Source organism: Salvia splendens, chromosome 4 (assembly GCF_004379255.2).
Source record: "Salvia splendens isolate huo1 chromosome 4, SspV2, whole genome shotgun sequence".
In the NCBI taxonomy this organism is placed as follows: domain Eukaryota; kingdom Viridiplantae; phylum Streptophyta; class Magnoliopsida; order Lamiales; family Lamiaceae; genus Salvia; species Salvia splendens.
This window is the reverse complement of record NC_056035.1, coordinates 36,197,051-36,217,909: the sequence shown is the minus strand read 5'-3', so window position 1 is coordinate 36,217,909 and position 20,859 is coordinate 36,197,051. Positions and strand designations below refer to the sequence as shown.

The window sequence follows — 20,859 nt, the reverse complement described above, 5'->3', positions numbered from 1 at the left end:
TAATCTCGTTAATTACCAATCAATTCCATTAATTAGGAAACAATCCTAGAAATGATTATGATCATTATTTTGGTAATTTCGAAAATTTAAAATAGTTTTCCATAAGTGAATTTTGTTGTTGATTATTTTAGTAATGTAAAAAATTATACTCTCTATTTGTGTTTAGATTGATTACACATCTCATCAATTCCTCTTAATTTCCCAAAAAGGCATTCCCCATTATAGTAAGCTGATTGAAAAAAAAATACCAATTTCATATAATATAAAAATATTTTAATATACATCCAATATTTGATTAATCTTGATAGTGGAATAATCTAAATCTTCCGATTGGTACTGTATAATTATCCAAATGATATTAATATTATTGAAAGTGAAAATTAAAATATAAATTATTGTAGACTTTCCGTGCTAATCTCAATTAGCGTTCCATGATTCCATCACTTAAGAATCAATCAACAATAGACCATTAATCAATGAAAAAAATAAATTTAATTAGGTTAAAGAATTCCCCTCCACCTTCTCTTATATATGCTCTAATACGTTTTCAATTATCTTCTCCCTCAACTTTTTCTTTCCGCCTCCATTATATGAGTAACCTTCATCTTCTATGGTAATCTTTTCTAGCACTTCCATTGTCGTACGTCAGCGTCATTTTTTTCTTCCAGTCAGTTTGCTTCCATTCGTAGGTAAGAACTTCAAACAAAAACCAATCACGGATCTTATATTGTAACTTTGTGTTTGACCACAATAGTACATGATAAAAAAATAATGCAAGAAGTCCACTATTGAAAATCACAATAGTAACAAAAGTTCATGACTATAAAATTTCACAAAATACTCACCAATTTCAAAATTAAATTCGACAATTTGCATTCCCATTCCTTGTTAGTTTGGATCACTTGCCAACCTTCCTTTCTTCTTATTTTTGATTGTTGGAATTTCGGTGAAAGAAGTTGTTTTGTGAATGGATATTTATAGAGTCTTGTTTTATGTTTTATTTCATGCCACAATAATATCAATTAATTGAGGCCAATTAAGATTTATTTCATTTTCTCTATTAAAATTTCAAATCAAATGCACCAATAAATTATGTAACCGATTGTGTTATGGTGACAACATTAAAGTACTTTAATTTTGCATTATTTTCTCATCAATGACCAAAAAATAATCACTTCTAAGTTTGCATCATTATCGGTTATATACATCAAAGTAGCCTAAATGGTGTAGTGCTTTCATTAGGTAATTGCCATATTAATCTTATTGCTTAATTCATTAGGTAACTGCTATATCTAGAAAATACGCAAATTAGTCCAAAACTTATCAATATTCAAATTCACACCTAAAAATTCATAAATATTCTAAACTAAGGCCAAAACTCGCCTTTTATATATGTATAGATAAGCACGTGTATAGATTACTAAACTTTTTTTATAGTTGGGGGATATGGGAATGGGCTTTTGGTATCAAAGGCAACTTACGTCTAAAACTACATTGTTTTCAATTACACCCGACTAATTACGCCTACATTGTCCCAACTTCATTTGCAAAGTGGGCTGTGGTAGGTTTGGGCTGGACTGGGCTGGGCCGGAGTTGAAATGATTTTCGGAAGATGTTTAATTTCCTTTCAGACTATTAATTGCATTTTGTTCTTAAATATTTAAACAACAATTGTATTAAATTCTTATGATATGTATAAGTAACATTTGCCCCATATAACTTATACTCTATCCGTTTCATAACAGTGGAGGCGTTTTTTTTCGGTATGCAATTTAAGAAAAATTGTGTTAAGTGAGTAAAGTAAAAGAATAATAAAGTAGGAAAGGAAAAAGGTAGAGAGATGAAGGGAGAATAAAATAAGAGAGAGTAAAGTAAGTGAGAATGATTTTTATTAAAAAGGTAAATGACTTCATTACTATGAAACATATTAAAATGACAAAATAACTCTACTATGATGATGTAATGGGGAGAGTATTGTTTATCTTTATGTATGCGGTATTTTCACAATACTAATATATTAATTACTCCTATTTCTTAAGTAGAAGTTTTTATCATAAAATACAAAGGTACCTTAAAAAATGATAAAACATGAAGTGGATAAAAATGCTAGATATGGTTCAATTGAAGTGTATAAGTTAAGCAAGATGAGCTTAAGGCTGCGGTTTCTCGTGCCTAGTGAGAATTAATAATTTGTCCTAATATAAATTTTCAGCCAATGAAATAATGTAAGGTACAATCAAAACCAAATTCATAGTATAGTAAAATTTCTCAAAATAGTAGTAATAAATAAAGTCATACTCCTACTTCACAGTTCACACTCGTGACACTACTCAATACTCATGGACAATTATGAAAACGTAACGTAGAATTCATGAAAAACGCATGGAACTTTTATACTCCTACAATTTACGAGTATCATGATATTACATTACTATTTTTGCAGCACCAATTGAATCCATTCAACTATATATTTGTAATATTATTCATATTGACTTATACTGAAATGTCGCATTTTCCATCTACTACTCCCTCCGTCCCGGCCTAAGCGAGACGTTTCTATTTTGACACAAGAATTTAGGTAGTGGTGTTTAGTGAATTAAATTATTAATGATAAAGTAATAGAGAGATGAAAGTAAGAAAGAGAAAGAGAAAAAAATAAGAGAGGGGATAAAGTAAGAAAGAGAAAGAGAGAATAAAGTAAGAGAGATAAGAGGATAAAGTAGGAGACAAGAGGAGTGAGTTGATTGTTGCCAAAAAAAAAAAACTGTCTCATTTAGGTTGGGACGTATAAAAAGGAATACATCTTACTTAGACTGGGACGGAGGGAGTATATTGTATATTTGTTAATTTTTTTTAAATGTTCTTTGAAGTTAAACATTCATTTGAATTTTGAACTAGCTAACAATATGTGTGACGCACAAATAGTTTATCAACGACACAGTGACACTTACAATAAAAAGTACTCTCTCCGTTCCATAGTAGTGAATACATTTCTTTTCCTCACGGAGATTAAGAAATACTCCATGTGTATAATGTATTAAATAAAAAGATAATAAAGTATGAGAAAGAAAAAAAAGTAGAGAGAAGAAAGTAAGAGTGGGGAAAAGTAAATGAGAAAAATTGTTGACTTTTACTGAAAATGAAAATAACTCCACTATTATGTAACGTACCAAAATGACTCTACTATAATGAAACAGGGGAAGTAGTAGTAGTAGTACTCCTTATTAATTTGATTACATGTTTAAAAGAGTTTATGATACACAACCAGGGGCGGACACACTCATAGAGAGGGTGGGGCTTAAGCCCTTACCCAATGCCTATTTTAATATTTTTTTCTATAAACAAAATGTTTGAAATTTTAGAAAATTGAGTTCAGCCCTTACCAAGTTAGTGCTATAGAAGATTAAATGGATAGAAATTGGAGGATAAAAAGGGCCGAGTTGAAATTTCTCCAGTTGCAGAGAAAACAACCATAGTTGGTTTCTGATGTCTAGAGAAGACGAAGATACTTGCCAATCAGAATAAAATAATAATATTATAATATTATTACTTGGAGTATTATTAAATGGAACTTGTTTGGGTTGTAAATGTAAGACTGACATAAAAGTGGGCATACTACTCTCGCAGTCATTAGTGTTTATGTGAGTAGAAATAAATTTTATTTCAAATTATAATACTTTATTTTCTTATTTTATCAACATGTGGTTAGTTTTTTTTTTCAAAAAAGTTACTTATTCATAATAAAATACAACATTTATTGATTGATGGACAAAAAAAACAAAAATAGGACATTTAACACTTGATGGCACATGAAGGAAATATATAGTGGAGCCCTTACTCCAAAAATTTCTGCTTCCGCCCCTGTACACAACAATTCTTATGCATATAGCCTATGGCATTTCTGCAAACCATGAATTATTAAATTAAAATCTGCAATAATAATAATAATAATAATAATAATAATAATAATAAGCATAATTCAGTCAGGGGCAGTATTGGCATGTCAAAATAAGTTCGATGTCACCGTTTCACGTATTCAGCTGGTTGTGGTTACGTTAACAGAAATGAAAGAAATTGGGGGAGAGAGATTGAGAGAGGGGAGAGAGAAACGAAGAAAAAAAGGGGAGAAATCACATAGGAACAATTAGTTGCACAACTACTGAGATTTTTGTTTCCTTCTTCTTCCTCTCTATCAATCTGCATGTAATGCATTATACGTAGTCACACACACAGAGGCACATATATATAAATATATGTGTAACGCTGAGAGAACAAGAGCTCGATTGACACCTAAATAAATCGCCCTCTTTTGTTGGTAAAGCCCTATAAAGCTCAATATAATATGGGGAATATGTTATGATCACAGGTTGATTATCACAGAAAAGAGCATTGCGATTATATATATATAACCGTGGATTGCTCGAAGAAATTTGTGATGGGGTTTCCGGCATTGGGATTTTGAACAGAAAATTTTCGGGGTCTGACTGCTTTAAATTTCAGAAATGGTATGTATTTCGTTTTCCGCTTTTGTTATTTGTTCGATTTTTTTGTTGCATAAAATCTGTGTATCAATTAAGGGTTAGAGCTTGGAGTATTTGGGAGCTTGAGCCTTCAATTTGGCTCAAATATTATTCTTACTTGAATTTTTTTGTTATTTCTGCTAATGGTACTTTTAAGTTTTTCAGTAGAATTTAATTTTCTTTTCAGCAGATACTTTTACGTCCAATGTTTTCTTTTTCCTTCCTTTCGAAACTCTCTTCTTTTACTGTAAACAGAGCATGATAAAATGTGCATGCATTCATCATAGCCAAGTTTTAACAGCTCTTAGGAGTAACGTTATTCTTCAAATCGCTTGTTTTCACAATTTATGACTACATGCTCCAGAAGTTATAAGACGTCGAAATCTTAGTTTATATGTAGAATAAAAGTCTCTACTCTGTAATGGTGTTGCAGAGCCTGATGCCAGAGGCCAACTCTTCTTAGAGCTTTTGTTCCAATTTGGAAGGATTAATTAGGCCTAAGCTGTTTCTGCTGTTAAAAGTAGCATCCCAGAGTCGAGATGTTATTCTGGCTTTAAAGATGTGCAAAATGAATTGAAATATTCAGTGAAATGGATGGCACAGATGATGATTTTAGTTGTTTGATTTAAGATTGTCGTACTTCTATACAAGATTATAGATTACTTGGACTCTTACTATATTGGACTATGTATTGTTACACTTATGTTAGCCTGAGGAGAAGGTTTGAATGATTGTTACTAGCAGAACTATTGGTAATAGTAAAGCAGCCCCTGTGCACAATTACTGATTTTTCATGCTTAGGGCTTCTTGCTCTTTGGCTATGACCTATCCCTTGTAACATAAAAACTTAACGCTCTTAATTAGCAAATGTAGATCAACATGGCCTTTTAAGATTTTAGTAGGTAAAAGTCAAGTTTGAAACCTTTCCGCCCTACACTTGTTTAGTTTTAATAATTTTGGTCAGGAGTGTGCAACATGCAATTTGTGAAACAGAAAGATTTAACTGTTGGTACCTAACATTATTTTATTTGGAAGATGAGTAGATTCAAACATCATGTTAGACTGGGTTTTGTAACAAAGCTTTATAGTGAAAATCATCACATATTACAAGGAAATACAGCAAGAAGAGTCCTTAGGGATTTGATCATTAGTAATTTTCTTTTATCGTGCAATCAATTGTAAGTCAATATATTAATACTAATATTTCCAGATGTATGTCTAGCTTCTGAAATTGTTTGATTTGCAGAACGAGGTCTTACTGCCGAGCACTAATAATCATTGTGTTTAATGCGTGAACACGTTTATCAATTTGCACGTTATTATTTATCAATTTCTTTGTTTTTAACTAATGTCAACCTCACTTATCATACAGACTGTTGCAACCAATATAGCAGTTGGATCTCATGTATGGGTGGAGGATCTAGATGAAGCCTGGCTAGATGGGGTAGTTGTCGAAGTAAATGGTGAAGAGATTAAAGTAAATTGTACATCAGGAAAGACAGTAAGTATATCTTGAGATGTGCTCTGCGATTTAATCAAAAGTACACAGCCTTCTTATTCCTTGGCATGGGTAGTAATAGTATGCACTCAATACATTCGAGGAAAATGTGCTGTCTATATGATTCAATTTATTTCCCTTAAATAAGGCTTGCTTCTCATAGAATGGACTCAAATTATATTGTTTTCAACAGGGCAAGCAACTATACAAAGAAATTTTTTTTTCTTTCTTTTTTCTTTTTCCTGGAACTCAAAGTACAGTTGTCAGCAAAAGAATTAAATTTAAGCACACGGGAGGCTAGTTGAATAACCAAATATATTCTCTTCCTCGGATTTAAAGTCTCTTTCTCTCACCTTTTCTTCCTAAAAATATTATTCCTCCATTTTCTATTTTCATTTTTAACTTTCTTCCTTCTTATCATATCATATTGCTATAATATTAACACCAACGTCTCATCTGCAGATCTATTTTCTTAGAAATAGATAAATGTTGTCACTAAACTAATTGGCATTTACGTCGGTGCCTTAGTTTCCCAATAATTTCTGCATTATACTGACACAATCAACTTCGATAATGTTTTTTTGTGAATCCACCAGTGGATTTGGTTAGAAATTCCTAATTATATTCTTTGATAAAAAAAATATCCCATACAGAGTGTTCTGTGGCTAATTGCTTTGAGACAATCAACTTCTGCATTATCTTTCAGGCTGTAGCTAATGCTGCAAATGTTTATCCCCAAGATCTTGAGGCTGCGCCAGAGGGAGTGGATGATATGACAAAGCTTTCTTACCTGCATGAACCGGGTGTTTTGTACAATATGAAATGCAGATATAGTATTAATGAAATATATGTAAGTATTTTTCTCATGGATATGACGTTCTAGAGGTTCCAAAAAAAACAAAAATGACTGTGCATATCTTCCTGCAGCTTCCTTCTTGACCCAGACATTGATATACTATACCATTGTTATCATGTCATTCTCTACTTTTCCTCTGATTTTTACTGGCATAAGTGACTAAACGATCTGGCCAGATGCATGCTGTTATCATTCTTTAATACGCATCAGATAGTTAGATTTCACTTTAGCCTGTTTCATAAATATTTTTCATATCATACCAGGAAACTAAAAGAGAGGTGGCTTTGTGTAGACCTATACAGGTAACATATTGATAGCTGTGAATCCTTTTCAACGCTTACCCCATTTGTACAATGATAATATGATGGAGAAGTACAAAGGAATGGCGATTGGAGAGCTGAGCCCACACCCTTATGCTATCGCTGACAATGCTTACAGGCAATATATATTTTATTGTTCAATGTTGACAACAAGCCTGGTATTCTTTCGACACTTTTTCCCAACAAGCACACTTCTGATGCTATTGCAGGCAAATGATTAAAGAGGATTTAAGTCAATCAATCTTGGTTAGTGGGGAGAGTGGAGCTGGTAAAACTGAAAGCACTAAGAGTCTAATGACTTATCTCGCATACATGGGGGGCAGCGTAGGGGTTGAGGGGAAGCGGACTGTGGAGCAGCAAGTACTCGAGGTCTGCGTCTTGATTTATTATTTTGAATTCAAATAGAATAATGTCAAACTCTGTATGTGATTCTTATTGTGATCTGTGACAATCAAAGAAAGTGAAAAATATACTAGCTCTTTTACTTCTCTTAGTGCTTTGCTTCCCTGCATCAACTCTTTTTATGTTGCAGTCAAGTCCGGTTCTTGAAGCTTTTGGTAATGCAAAGACAGTGAGAAATAACAATTCAAGGTCAATTCAAAATTTGACTGCAAAGTACCTTTATGAATTCCATTTTTAATCTATTCAATCAACTTTTGCTTCAATTGCTCTTTGATCACAGTCGCTTTGGAAAATTTGTGGAGATTCAGTTCAATAATAGGGGCAGAATATCTGGAGCTGCTATCAGAACTTATTTGCTGGAAAGATCGCGAGTTTGCCAAGTTTCAGATCCTGAAAGAAACTATCACTGTTTCTATATGGTTTGTGCTGCACCAGCAAAGGTATTACGGTTTCCAGATCAATGGTTTTCAAATAATATGAAAGTTGATATAACAAGTCCTTAACCTCGTATGCTAGAGTTTTACTGGATAGAAAATATCATCTGATCCATCTTGACTTGTTAGTATCATGCCAACTGTTCTTCACTTATCTGGATTGGTCACATCTCAAGCCCTCCGACTTATAAAACTGAAGCACAGCTACTATTCAGTGCTGCAAAATGTTTTAAGGTGTTTGCATGTTCTGTCTAATTATATTGTTAATCAGATCATTAACTATTATTATATTTCAACATCAAAGTTATTCTTGCTTTATTTGCTCTTTGAATTACTCTTAAACAGTTTTTAGCAGGAATCTTTCATGTACCAACAAAGGCCATGTGCTTAAAAAAGCCAAATTCTCTAATTTACATATGCAAAATCACCCGTTGTTAGGCATCACTGATGTGGTTCGACATTTTTGTCATTTTATTTTGATTTTAGCTTATTTTTCATTCTTTAGACTACCAATCTCTCGTGCTTTCTAACAGGATGTTGAAAAATACAAACTGGGGAATCCAAGGGATTTCCGTTATTTGAACCAGTCTAATTGCTATGAATTGGATGGTGTTGATGATTCCAAAGAGTATCTTACTACAAGGAGGGCAATGGATATAGTTGGAATCAGCCCCGAGGAGCAGGTATGTAAATATTTTAGTGTACTTACGATTGCACAATCTTCTTCAGGTTTTTGAAATCATTCCATTTGCAGGATGGGATTTTTCGAGTTGTCGCTGCAATTCTTCATCTGGGAAATATTGAGTTTGGGAAGGGAAGTGATGGTGATGCTTCACATCCCAAGGATGATCAATCGCTATTCCATCTTAAAACAGTTGCAGAGCTTTTGATGTAAGTATTTTTTTTATTATAAGCCTCTCTGCACCTGATTTCACTTAAGTTTATATGAATCTATTTAGGTGTGACGAACAATGTCTTGAAGACTCCTTGTGCAAACGTATTATGGTTACTCGTGATGAGACCATAACAAAGAGCCTCAGTGCGACTGATGCAGCAGTCAGTAGAGATGCCTTGGCTAAAATTGTCTATTCAAGACTATTTGACTGGTTTGTAATAGGAAACTGTTATATTACGAGATCTAGAGACTGTGTGTAAGTCTCCTAACTTGTGATTTTTTTCTGGGTCAGGTTAGTTGATAAGATCAACAATTCTATTGGACAAGATTCTACTTCTAAACTCTTGATTGGACTGCTTGATATTTATGGCTTTGAGAGTTTCAAGACAAACAGGTGCTTAGCTGGTATGCTTAGTTCTCTACATTATGAAAATTAATATAATGCAGACTACTGTAAGAAGCCCTACTATGGTAGTTTAAGGACATAATTGCTCTACTTTGTGATCACTATAGTGTCTTATATTAACTGATTTTTCTAAGAACAAATGAAAAAACTGACTTTTTCTTCTATTTCTGCAAGCCTTTTACGTTGTCAACTACCTTCAGAATCTTGTTTCTGTTAGTTAGTGTCTGATGATTTTTTGTAGTTTCCCATTAAGTCCCAATGTTATATATCCTTTTGATGTTTATGTTTCTTGCTCTCATACTTCTCTTGCAGTTTTGAGCAATTTTGCATTAACCTGACTAATGAGAAACTGCAGCAACATTTCAATCAGGTCAGCATACATATTGTATGATCTTGTTCTATTTGTGGAATGTTATTGAAACACGAAGTTGGTAAATTCAAGAAATCAGAATATTAAGTCCTGACGACACATTACTTTTCTGGCAGCACGTCTTCAAGATGGAACAAGAAGAATATACAAAAGAAGAGATCGACTGGAGTTACATAGAGTTCGTAGATAACCAAGATATTCTTGATCTTATTGAAAAGGTTTGTGTTCTTTCCTTTTGCAGTTTAATTATTTTATCATATTGGTCCCTATGATTTTACTTTTACTCATCTTATGCAGGTGTTTCTTTTTGATTATATAACCGAACATATACATCTCTTTGTGATGTTGATCATAATTTTCATTAAATTATTGTGGTCAAAAGAATATTATTGTACCAAAAACCTTTATAAACCATCATAAAATTTTAAAGAGGAGTGGATGTATACAACATGGGCATGCATTCATTAAATTGACATTTTCATGTTAAATGATTTCTATTTCGATATTAGGGTCTTTGTGCAGTCACTTAGATCCATGCATTTTCTTTGTTCTCATAAGTCTTGGTTAAGATACAAAGGAGGCTAATGAATGATTAACGTAAGTTTTTTCCAAAAATATTTACATAATTCCCTTGTTTTCTGATACAATTTTTTATGGAAAATTTTACCCAGAAACCAGGTGGCATCATTGCTCTCCTTGATGAGGCTTGGTATGCTCTCTAGGATTCTCGTTTCCCGAATAGCCATCTAATTACATCCCTTAATTTCATAAATTTTTAATTTTTTGTAGTATTCTTCCAAGATCTACACATGAGACATTTGCAGAGAAGCTGTACCAGACATTCAAAGATCACAAGCGTTTCAGCAAGCCAAAACTGTCGCGCACTGGTTTCACCATATGCCATTATGCGGGTGATGTATGCAATTGTTAATTTATGTAACTAAGAATAGTTTGTGAAGTTGAAGCTTATGACTTTAAATATATATCTCTGCATGCGAGTGTTTGATAAAGCATCCAATGATTTTAGGTCACTTACCAGACAGAACTTTTTCTGGATAAGAACAAAGATTATGTTATTCTTGAGCATCAGAATCTCCTTAGTGCTTCAAGTTGCTCCTTCATCTCCAGCCTCTTCCCACCTTTACCAGAAGAGTCTTCTAAATCATCAAAGTTTTCATCAATTGGTTCTCGATTCAAGGTCTGTACTCTTAATTTATTCAGAGCTACATTGTTTCTGTATAACTAGTTTCACCCATTTCTTTTATTTCATACAGCAACAACTGCAATCTCTGCTTGAGACTCTTAGTGCGACTGAACCTCATTATGTTCGCTGTATAAAACCTAATAACCTTCTGAAGCCTTCAATCTTTGAGAATGGTAATGTTCTGCAGCAACTCCGTTGTGGGGTAAGAGCTATTTTGCTTTACTTCTTTGTCTTTGTAGGGACATTACACAAAAATCAGTTCATCAATACAATAATAATCAATTCACAGTAAAAATGATATTTTGTCATGGATTTGGCCTTTTGCATTTGCTATCACTGTGATATCAGTACTTATTGCTATTGGTTTCTAGGGTGTTATGGAGGCAATCAGGATCAGTTGTGCTGGATATCCCACTCGAAAGACCTTTCAAGAATTTATAAATCGTTTCAAAATTCTCGAGCCTAATGCATCAGATGGAAGGTATCTTCAGCAAATGTGGTGATAAAAGATAGTAGTTGTTTGATGAAGTATGAAAGAAATATTTTCCAAAATCTATACAAATGGAATATTTATCTCAAAACCCAACTCATTCATTGTAATTTAAATATCATTTCAGGATAGAAAAAAAATAGACTTCATTTATAATTATTTTTTTTTGTATGAAGACGTACATGTGTTTTTTTATCTCTTCTTACGCTGCTTGGAGCTATAATCATAAAATGACCATAATAGATTCATGATTTCCTTTATTCAGTCACCATTCAGTATAAGAAGTATGGCTATTTTTTTCTCCTTGTGATATAGATACATTGTTATGAACATCTTACTAGTGGTTTATCCCATTTGGCTGTGCATGAGAGGAAAATTCTATATCTGTTAGCCTGTGTTTATGCCTTTTCTTTCTTGTAAACTTCTCATTTTAGCATCACCTTTCGACGATATTTAACACTTTGCACTTTTGATAGTTGCGATGAAATTGCTGGTTGTAAAATGCTTTTGCAGAAAGCTGACCTCAAAGGTTATCAGGTACTCTTACTGAGTGCATTTTTCATATTTCATATGTATATTTGTATATATTTCATACTACTCCATATGTTTGTGTGCAAAGACTAGCCAACTCTGTCAGGATTAGTTGCACGGTTTACTGATGGACGTATAAAGTTTAAATTTGATCTAACTCATCATACAGCATTTAAATGTTTATATCTTCCATGTTAGCAATGTCTGTCTATATTATGTTGAAAAAGAAACAATCTCAATTATTCTTCTCAATCCTCCAAGGGAATGGAACTCTTGCCATGATTTATAGCAATTTGTTCCGCACCATAATTGTGCTAATACTGTTCCGACACGTCTCTTCTATCACCTTAATAAAGTAGATTATTCTTGAATCATTCTTCAATGGATGGGAAATCCTCTATGAAGGCTGTCAAGTTTTCTTCAAATCTGATAAATATAAATGTGTGAAGTAAAACAGCAATGATACACTTTTCTTTCACACATTGTTTTCCAGATTGGCAAAACTAAAGTGTTTCTCAGAGCTGGTCAGATGGCAGAACTAGATTCTGTCCGTAATCAGGTCCTTGGGATATCTGCCAGTGTAGTCCAGAATAAATTCCGTTCATTCTTTGTGCATAAAAATTTCCTTGTGTTACGCATGGCAGCTATACAAATTCAAGCACTATGCAGAGGTATTATTAATGTTCAAAGATTTTTTTTATCATTGTTATCTGTGTTTAAGTATGGCTAACCTAGTGCTCATGCTATTTACTTTAACACATTACTTATATATCACAATATCAGGGCAAGTTACACGGTGCATTTATGAGCATAAGAAGAGAAAGGCTGCTGCTACAACCATCCAGAAATCTGGAAGGATGTTTCTTTTTAGGAAAACTTACACAATTTTATTGTCTTCTGCAATTGTTATTCAAGCTGGACTTAGAGCAATGGGTGATCGCAATGAATTTCTATTTAGAAGGAGAAACACAGCAGCTATACTCATCCAGGTAATACTTTCTAACTCATAGACATAGTTGACCTAAAATTGTAGACACTGATCCAGAAATTTTCACCTTTATGTCTTAAATTTAGCAGACACTTATGCCGAAAACTTTGAACTGCATGCATAATAAGGTGAACTTAGTTCTAGAAGTCCATTGATGTCGAATAGTTAACGACTCCATGTAATTCTCATCACCTTCACTACGAAAATGCATTTGTTGCTATGACCAAGTGAGCAGATTCAGTTATGTTGCTTAGATGTGAAGAGTTTTTTAGTAAAAGATAAACTGCCATTGATTGGCCTTGGAATGAGCATATCAGTATTTGCCCCTGAAAGTTCATAATAATCCAATTCTTGGCTAACTTTGTAGTCTTGATAATTTCTTACAAAAAATGTGCTTGTTTACTTTTTTTTTGTCATGGCCTACCTTCTAGGATCAGCATTATGTGCATCTTCTATCGATCCACAAACAAATATAGATAGTTGGCTATTCACTCTTAGGTATTATGGTTTTTTTTTTCTGTTTAAGCAGAGACATTGCCGAGGATACTTGGCCAGCCATCATTTCTTACGCTTGAAGGGGGCATCAATTTCTATGCAATGCGCTTGTAGAGTAGTTAAAGCTCGCAAAGAACTACGGCTACTTAAAATGGTGAGTTCTCTACGCCACCCATAAATAAAGTAGCAAAGAAAGCAGACATACCTTTTAGTTACTCCAGCAATCTGCCGATGTTATATCATGCACAACTGGTCAAGTTTGGACTTGAACTGTTGCCATTAGTTGAAAACTAGGAAATTTTGTTGATGTTTTCATAAAGTTTTCAGCTGATCGCTTTCTCTCGAGTTTAAATCCTAAATTAGTGTCTTTTGGGAATATGTAGGCAATTAATGGCCTTCTCTTTCTAACTGACATAATGAGGTAGTAATCCAACAATTTATTTACTACCATCTCTTTTCCTTTGCAATTGAGTCCACGCTCATTTACCACAGTATATCTTCTTTATTGACTGGATAATTCGGAATAAATGAATCCTTTATTTGAAGCGTAAAATTATTACACATCAGCTATCAACCCAAACAACGTACAGATAGAGTTGAAAACAAAGTAGACGACATTTACCACTAAGATTGCTGATTTGATATAATATGAGTTCCCTTACCATTGGCCACTTATGAAATTATGAAGATAAAAGAATAAAATTCAAGTGACTCTATCCTTGCTATCTGCCTCAGGCTGCAAAGGAAACTGGTGCACTCCAAGAAGCCAAAGAAAAGCTGGAAAAGAAAGTTGAAGAACTGACTTTGCAGCTGGAATTGGAGAAGCGCCAGCGAGTACTACATTTGTCTCTTGCCATTTAGCAGTTACTTTCATATGATATGTGAAGAAGATGGCTATTTTTCCCATATTCAATTAATTAAAATTTATGTTGACTAGCATGATATAGAGGAAGCCAAGAATCGTGAAATTGCAAAATTACTATCTGCTTTGGAGGAAATAAGGCTGCAGTTGCAAGATACCAGCAATTCTGAAGCTCTAAAGAAGGTTTTCGAGCAAGTTCCTACAGCAGTATCTGAGCAAGTCCCTCCAGCAGTATCTGAGCAAATCACTCCAGCAGTATCTGAGCAAGTCCCTCCAGCAGTATCTGAGCAAGTCCCTCCAGCAGTATCCCAGCAAGTTCTCTCAGAAATATCCGAGCAAGTCCCTTCAGCAGTATCTGAGCAAGTCCCTCCAGCAGTATCCCAGCAAGTTCTCTCAGAAATATCCGAGCAAGTCCCTTCAGCAGTATCTGAGCAAGTCCCTCCAGCAGTATCCCAGCAAGTTCTCTCAGAAATATCCGAGCAAGGTCCTCCTACAAAAGAGGGCTTAGTAATAGATACTGAACTAGTTCGTAAATTAACATCTGAAAATGAAAAGCTGAAGGTAACATTTTAGGTCTGCTTTAACCATCACTTAGTGAAATATATGTTTCGTAACTTATGATAGGCTGTTATAAATTCCGAATGGTTGGTTCAGAGTTTAGTGAGTTCTCTGGAAAAGAAAGTAGATGAAGAAGGGAAGAAATATGAGGAGTCGAACAAGCTAGCAATGGAGGCAGAGATAAAGATAATTAAGCTGAAGACAGATATGCAGAGGTTGAATTACATTTATATTTTCACCACTTGTCAGCTATCAGATAATTAGTTCATTTGTTGACCTGTACCTATTCTTTTTAAGTCCTTAAAAGAGATAATATTGGTTATTTCTCACGAGGTAAATATTTTCTAATGAAACTAAGAAATCGTATATATCTGTATATTCAGTAATCTTCTAAATTTTTAGGCTTGAAGAGAAAATCTCTGACATGGAGACAGCAGATCAGGTTCTCCGTCGACAGGCTTTAATGAATAATCCTTCAGGGAAACTATCTGGACATTTACCTCCAACTAATAATGTTAGTATTTAAGCTCAGTTGTACTTAGTATTGTCTCGGTATCTAGTGCTTATTCCTTTTATCCCCTTGATATGCAGGAGGGGCAGAATGGTCAGAAAGTAAGTGCAATATGAAATCGTGGTTCGATGCTTATTCTATTGATTTATTAAGCACATAAACATATGCATTCTTTATCATTCTGATTGTGCTTGTAAGCTGCTATGCAGGAACTTTTGAGCGCAGGATCCAGTAAAAGATTTGGTACTGAATCTGATAGTGCACTAAGGACATCTAACACTGAAAGGCAACGTGTGAGTTATTTCTATAAAATTTAAGTTTAGCATATTTTTCTACCAGTGCCATCTTTGACTGTGTCTCAAGAATGATACCTGGCCTATATGAGTCATGGTTTTTAATATGAACCTTTGCTGTATTGACTCAGTTCATGTGGAATGTTAGTATTGACGTAGCATGATGTTACAGTTCGTAAAGAGTATTGTCCTGGTCAAGTATACTGAACACCACATAGAAATTATAATCATACAAATAGGGTACTTTTTACGCATTAGGCTTCTGTAGATTAAATTATTACCTAATATGCGTTGCTGTACAGTGTCAATGGCGGCTTTTGATTTGGTACTGAATCTCTTACTGTTAATTTTATTCTTGTAACATCGACTGGAACATGGAAAACTTCATTAAGTACAGTTAATCACAAATGGAAACATTTTTTTGCTTCATTTATGAGTTTCCTTACATTCCTCATTTGCAGTTTCAGATAGATCATGTAACTTGTACTCCTTTCTGAGTACACAAATATTTTGAAAGCAATGCTGTTGTCTTGCACTTGTTCCAGCCTGTATTTACAAAAATTGAATGATATTTTTGTTTGGTGATTCCAGGAGGTAGTAGATACTCTTATTAGGTGCATCAAAAAAGATGTTGGTTTCAGTGAAGGAAAACCAGTTGCTGCACTAACAATTTACAAATGCCTGCTAAACTGGAGATCTTTTGAAGCCGAAAGAACTAACGTTTTTGATATGCTTATTCAGATCATTGGTTCAGCATTAAAGGTGATGTTTAATACTCCCTCCGTCCCTCTGTAGTAGAGGCGTTTCATTTTGAGCACTTATTTTGAAAAAATGATAATAAATAGTTAAAGTGTAGAGAGAGTAAAATAAGAGAGAATAATAGATATAAGAGTCTTCTCTATATTATTCTATCTCTTACGTTACTTTTTCTATACTTTAACTATTTATTATTATTTTTCCAAAACGGGTGCTGAAAATGAAACGCCTCTACTGCAGAGGGACGGAGAGAGTACTTTTTTTTCTACGCATTCGCACATGTTTTATTCTTCCCTAAGCATTCCGCACACGTTTGGTTTGGCTATGGAGTTGATCGTGTGACAAACTAGATACTGTTTATATGGACTGCTCTTGGTCTTCATTGTTTAACTGGTTACCAATTTACAATTCAATAATAAGTGGAGGGAAATCATTAATTTTCTTTTGTGAGCAGAGCATCACATTATTTGAATTTTGATTCTTACTATCAATGTGAGAATTTGAATTCTTACTATCAATGTGAGGGATGAACTGTTTCAAGTTATGTGGAACTTGAGTCCATGGTTCAACATTTTGGTTAGTCCAAAAAGGTCTAGTAATAAACAACCAGATAATTATGATTGCTACCATGTTACCAATCTTCTCTAATAATTTAGGGGTACCGTCCAATATTCAGAATTCTTGTATTTTATCTGTCATGGGCTCATATCTCTATTTTCAAAGTTTTTTTTTGTATGACTTTAGGGATACATTTATCTTTAGGAAAAATAAATGTTTCAGTACATTAATATTCAGAGGGGTCTCAATGACACGAACTTGTGAGAGACTTACCGGATTTGACGATTAAGATTTGATGCAGTAATTGTCTTTCTACAAATAATGAGTAGAAAATCATGGTATTTAGATATCTTTCTAATTTTACTTATTTTAGTGTGATTTCCCGAGGTTTCTAAATCAATATTATCTCCATATTCTGCAACCAATGTAGTGGAAAACCTGCAATATAATCGTTTGATTCCAATTTGCCAATTTCCAGTGACTAACATCTTTATATCTTGACACCTAATCTGCTCAAATGGGTCATTTTGTTTTAGGATGAGGCAAACAATGATCGTATGGCTTACTGGCTTTGCAACACATCTACACTACTTTTTTTACTCCAACGAACCCTTAAATCTGCATCTTCATCTCAACCTCCTCCGCCCACCTCGTTTTTCGGAAGGATGGCTCAAGTATGATTATCCTTTATCATGTCAATAGAGTTGTAAATGAAAGATGATTTCGTGGATTTTTTAAGGGCTTCTGATATAAATCTTCGTAAATATTTATGTCCAGAGTTTTCGGACGTCCCCATCCTTTGCCGATATTTCTATAGGCGGTGTTGATGGAATAAGACAGGTTGAAGCCAAGTATCCAGCTTTGCTTTTCAAGGAGCAGCTGACGGCTTATATTGAGAAGATTTATAGTATTATTCGAGACAATGCAAAGAAGGAATTGTCACCTGTTCTTTCTTCATGTATTGAGGTAGAATTTTATTTTATTTGGAATTCTATAATCTTCCAACAATTATGCGATTAGTCTTAATTGGCTTTGATATTCCTTCATTCTTTCTTCGAGTTTTACGTTTATTTTCACGCTATATTACTTCTGGAATGATTGATTTATATTTGTTCTCTTTTTCAATTTCATGTTCCATGGTCTCTGAGTTGAAATGTGAAATTGCATTTTGAAGAGTTAGTAGATATATGATTGCTATCAGCATGTTATGAAACAGATTGCAGTATAAATTCACTAAAAAATTAGTATAATATTAATGAAAATTTCCTTTTTCTAAATTGTTGAGTTGGCTTCTTTTTCATCTCCTTGACACTTCTAGTGCAGAATCTGATTTTGAATGTCGATCTTCAGGCACTCAAAAAGTCCCCCACTCAATCGTCTGATGAAAGTGCTACTAGGAACTGGCAAAGCGTCATTGATTGCTTAAACAGGCTTCTAAGTACACTGAAAGATAATTTCGTATGTAAAACCACCTACCTTTTTACCTGTATAAGTCTGGTCCCTATCTTATTGAAGCCAATGTTTCAGCTTCCTCCAGTTCTTGTCCAGAAAATCTTCGAGCAGCTTTTCTCTTATATAAATGTTCAGCTCTTTAACAGGTATCTCCTATGCCATCATTTGCATTCTTCTTTTCTGAATATGCTGCAATACAATACTTGTAATCTGGTTTAAATTTCTTCAGCCTTCTTCTCCAAAAAGAGTGTTGCACGTTCAACAGTGGGGAATATGTAAAGATAGGGTTAACTGAATTACAACTTTGGTACGGGGACACACACGAGGTAAGAACCTTTCTGCTGGTTGAGTTATTCATCGACACTGCTATATTTATTTAGCACTGGACTGTAAATGAGCTAAGCTACTCGGATTTTTACTCCATAAAAGCTGGTCAAATTTGTTGAATCTCCTTAACTAAAAATGATAAAGCTTCAGCTTTACAGTGACACTGCTGGGCTCATTAGTTCGTGCGCAAGCTCTTTACGTAGCTACATTGGGGATATGAAAGTATTAACTTGCTATCTATATACTTTAATTCATGAAAAGTATATTAAACTTCTAGTGAACTGTATTTCTTATGATAAGATTAATTTAAGAAAAAATATATAAAGTATAAATTTTAGAAAATTCATTAGGCTCCAAGTGTTTGAGATATAAAGCTCGAGCTCAATGAGTCAAGCCTGAGTTTAGTACTGCTCATCTCGAATCTGTTACGCCTAGTTTAGCCTAAGCTGCTAGATACTTGTAGTCGTTATATATTGCTATCATACTGCGTCCCTTAATTAATAATGCGGTAAGTGTAGACTGAGTGTTGTCTGTTTGTATTACAGTATGCAGGCTCATCATTTGATGAACTAAAATATGTGCAGCAGGCTGTAAGGCTTCTGGTATGTTCCTAAGAAAACTCCTGATACAGATTTTGGTATTCATTTGTAGTAATCATGGATGTATCTTCATATTTTGGGAATAGACGAGGAATACTATGTCGTCTATTCTCCAATCAAAATAACGAAGACAGATTCAAGTGCATACTACACTGGAGGCATGGAGAGCAGTGCTAATTAATTAGATGTTATGCTAAATACTTACCTCATGTGCAGATAATGCAACAAAAATCGGAACTAACCTATGATGATCTTACAACTGAACTTTGCCCTGTAAGTTTATTTCCATGCGTCTCTTTCTTCCTTATATATGTATGTGTGTGAGTATGTGGATTCTTCTTTGTTTGGATTTTTAAGTAGATGTGTGCCTTTTAGACAAACCAAGATTGGTTTATATAGCAAAAAAAATTGAAGGATAGAAGAGAAATGGAGTGTGTGACTGTGTGTAGATGAGCTGCTACTCATTGTATATGTTGTTTCGGTAACGTGACTTTTTTAGCCTTTAATTGAGGAGTTCAATTTATGTATGAAACATTTTTTGTTAACAGATACTTAGCAGTCAGCAGCTTTATAGAATATGTATTCTTTTTGGGGATGATAATGGTTCAGATAATGTATCTCCAGAAGTAAGTTGTGTTTCCTTGTTAAGTTACTTTACTACAACAATGAAAACTTAAGCCAGCATTATGGCCGATAAGGCTTCTTGATATCTTACTTTATAACTGGTAACAGGTGATTTCTAACCTGAAGATACTTGCATCGGAGGACTCTAATGATCCTGATAGCAGCTCATATGTGTTAGATGATAACTCCAGGTATTTTGTGAGCTAAAGGCTCTTCTCAAGTATCTTGTCCAAATAAAGCTATAAATTATCCTTTGTCTACTGCAGCATCCCTTTACCAGTTGAAGAACTTAGCAACTCTCTCCATGATGGAGATTTCAAAGGCGTAAAACCTCCAGAAGAACTTCTTGAAAATCCATCATTCGAATTCTTACAAGGTTAAGGCTGTGATTTTCCGCTCAGCACCAACCTGCATTATATCATACACTTTGTTGATACCATGATGTATACCAACTTGATTGTTTTTGTAACTTGAGTTGTCTCATCACCTCCCCGACTAGATTGTTGTGTAGAATTTGTAGAATTCTTAGGTAGAGTAAGATAAAGGGGAAGTGATGAGTTTTTTCCCACTTAGCTAGCTCTTTTTTCATACCTTAGGGATTATATTTTGGTCATTGATCTATCTAGAAACTACAGGCAGAAATAGTGTTAGAGCCTCCTAAGTTCCAGTTGTATACATGAAACATGTTTTTTGTTCAATAGTGAAAAAAGGTTGATGATTGAATCCTTATGCTCTCGTGCCGTTCTTATGCTGATGACATGATGATGCTACAAATGTGTAGTCAAACTTATCGCGTACAGATTTAAATTGAGCCTTGGTTCAAGATATATAAGGTGCGTTTGTCAGAACTGCGCACATCGTCCGTTTAGTCAGGTTGAGACCAAGCAGATGACTGGTAAGACGATGCTCA

General features: G+C 34.1%; 1 protein-coding gene across 1 annotated transcript; it reads left to right on the top strand.

Annotated features, from left to right (window-relative positions):
- The first annotated feature begins 5,927 nt into the window (after positions 1-5,927).
- On the top strand, positions 5,928-20,678 carry LOC121799730 (myosin-7-like). The gene is made up of 38 exons (XM_042199183.1): positions 5,928-6,021; positions 6,725-6,868; positions 7,167-7,312; positions 7,404-7,563; positions 7,727-7,785; positions 7,877-8,036; positions 8,564-8,713; positions 8,785-8,921; positions 8,990-9,136; positions 9,218-9,319; positions 9,644-9,701; positions 9,818-9,919; positions 10,373-10,410; positions 10,491-10,617; positions 10,729-10,899; positions 10,976-11,107; positions 11,277-11,386; positions 11,872-11,932; positions 12,420-12,597; positions 12,710-12,915; positions 13,444-13,563; positions 14,145-14,243; positions 14,347-14,832; positions 14,926-15,044; positions 15,232-15,343; positions 15,421-15,441; positions 15,550-15,633; positions 16,225-16,395; positions 17,484-17,621; positions 17,725-17,913; positions 18,298-18,405; positions 18,475-18,545; positions 18,629-18,725; positions 19,272-19,328; positions 19,542-19,598; positions 19,874-19,951; positions 20,058-20,140; positions 20,216-20,678. The coding sequence occupies exons 2-38, from the start codon at positions 6,791-6,793 to the stop codon at positions 20,328-20,330; spliced, it is 4,527 nt and encodes a 1,508-aa protein (XP_042055117.1). The 5' UTR covers positions 5,928-6,021; positions 6,725-6,790; the 3' UTR covers positions 20,331-20,678.
- Positions 20,679-20,859: the final 181 nt, after the last annotated feature.

What these genes read in the sequence shown, in the direction of transcription:
- LOC121799730 (XM_042199183.1), top strand. Translation starts at nt 6,791, where the DNA reads ATGACAAAGCTTTCTTACCTGCATGAACCGGGTGTTTTGTACAATATG. An exon ending in CAGCAGCTATACTCATCCAG is followed by an intron (nt 12,916 to 13,443) that starts GTAATACTTTCT and finishes CTGTTTAAGCAG; the next exon opens with AGACATTGCCGAGGATACTT. An exon ending in TTTTCGGAAGGATGGCTCAA is followed by an intron (nt 17,622 to 17,724) that starts GTATGATTATCC and finishes ATTTATGTCCAG; the next exon opens with AGTTTTCGGACGTCCCCATC.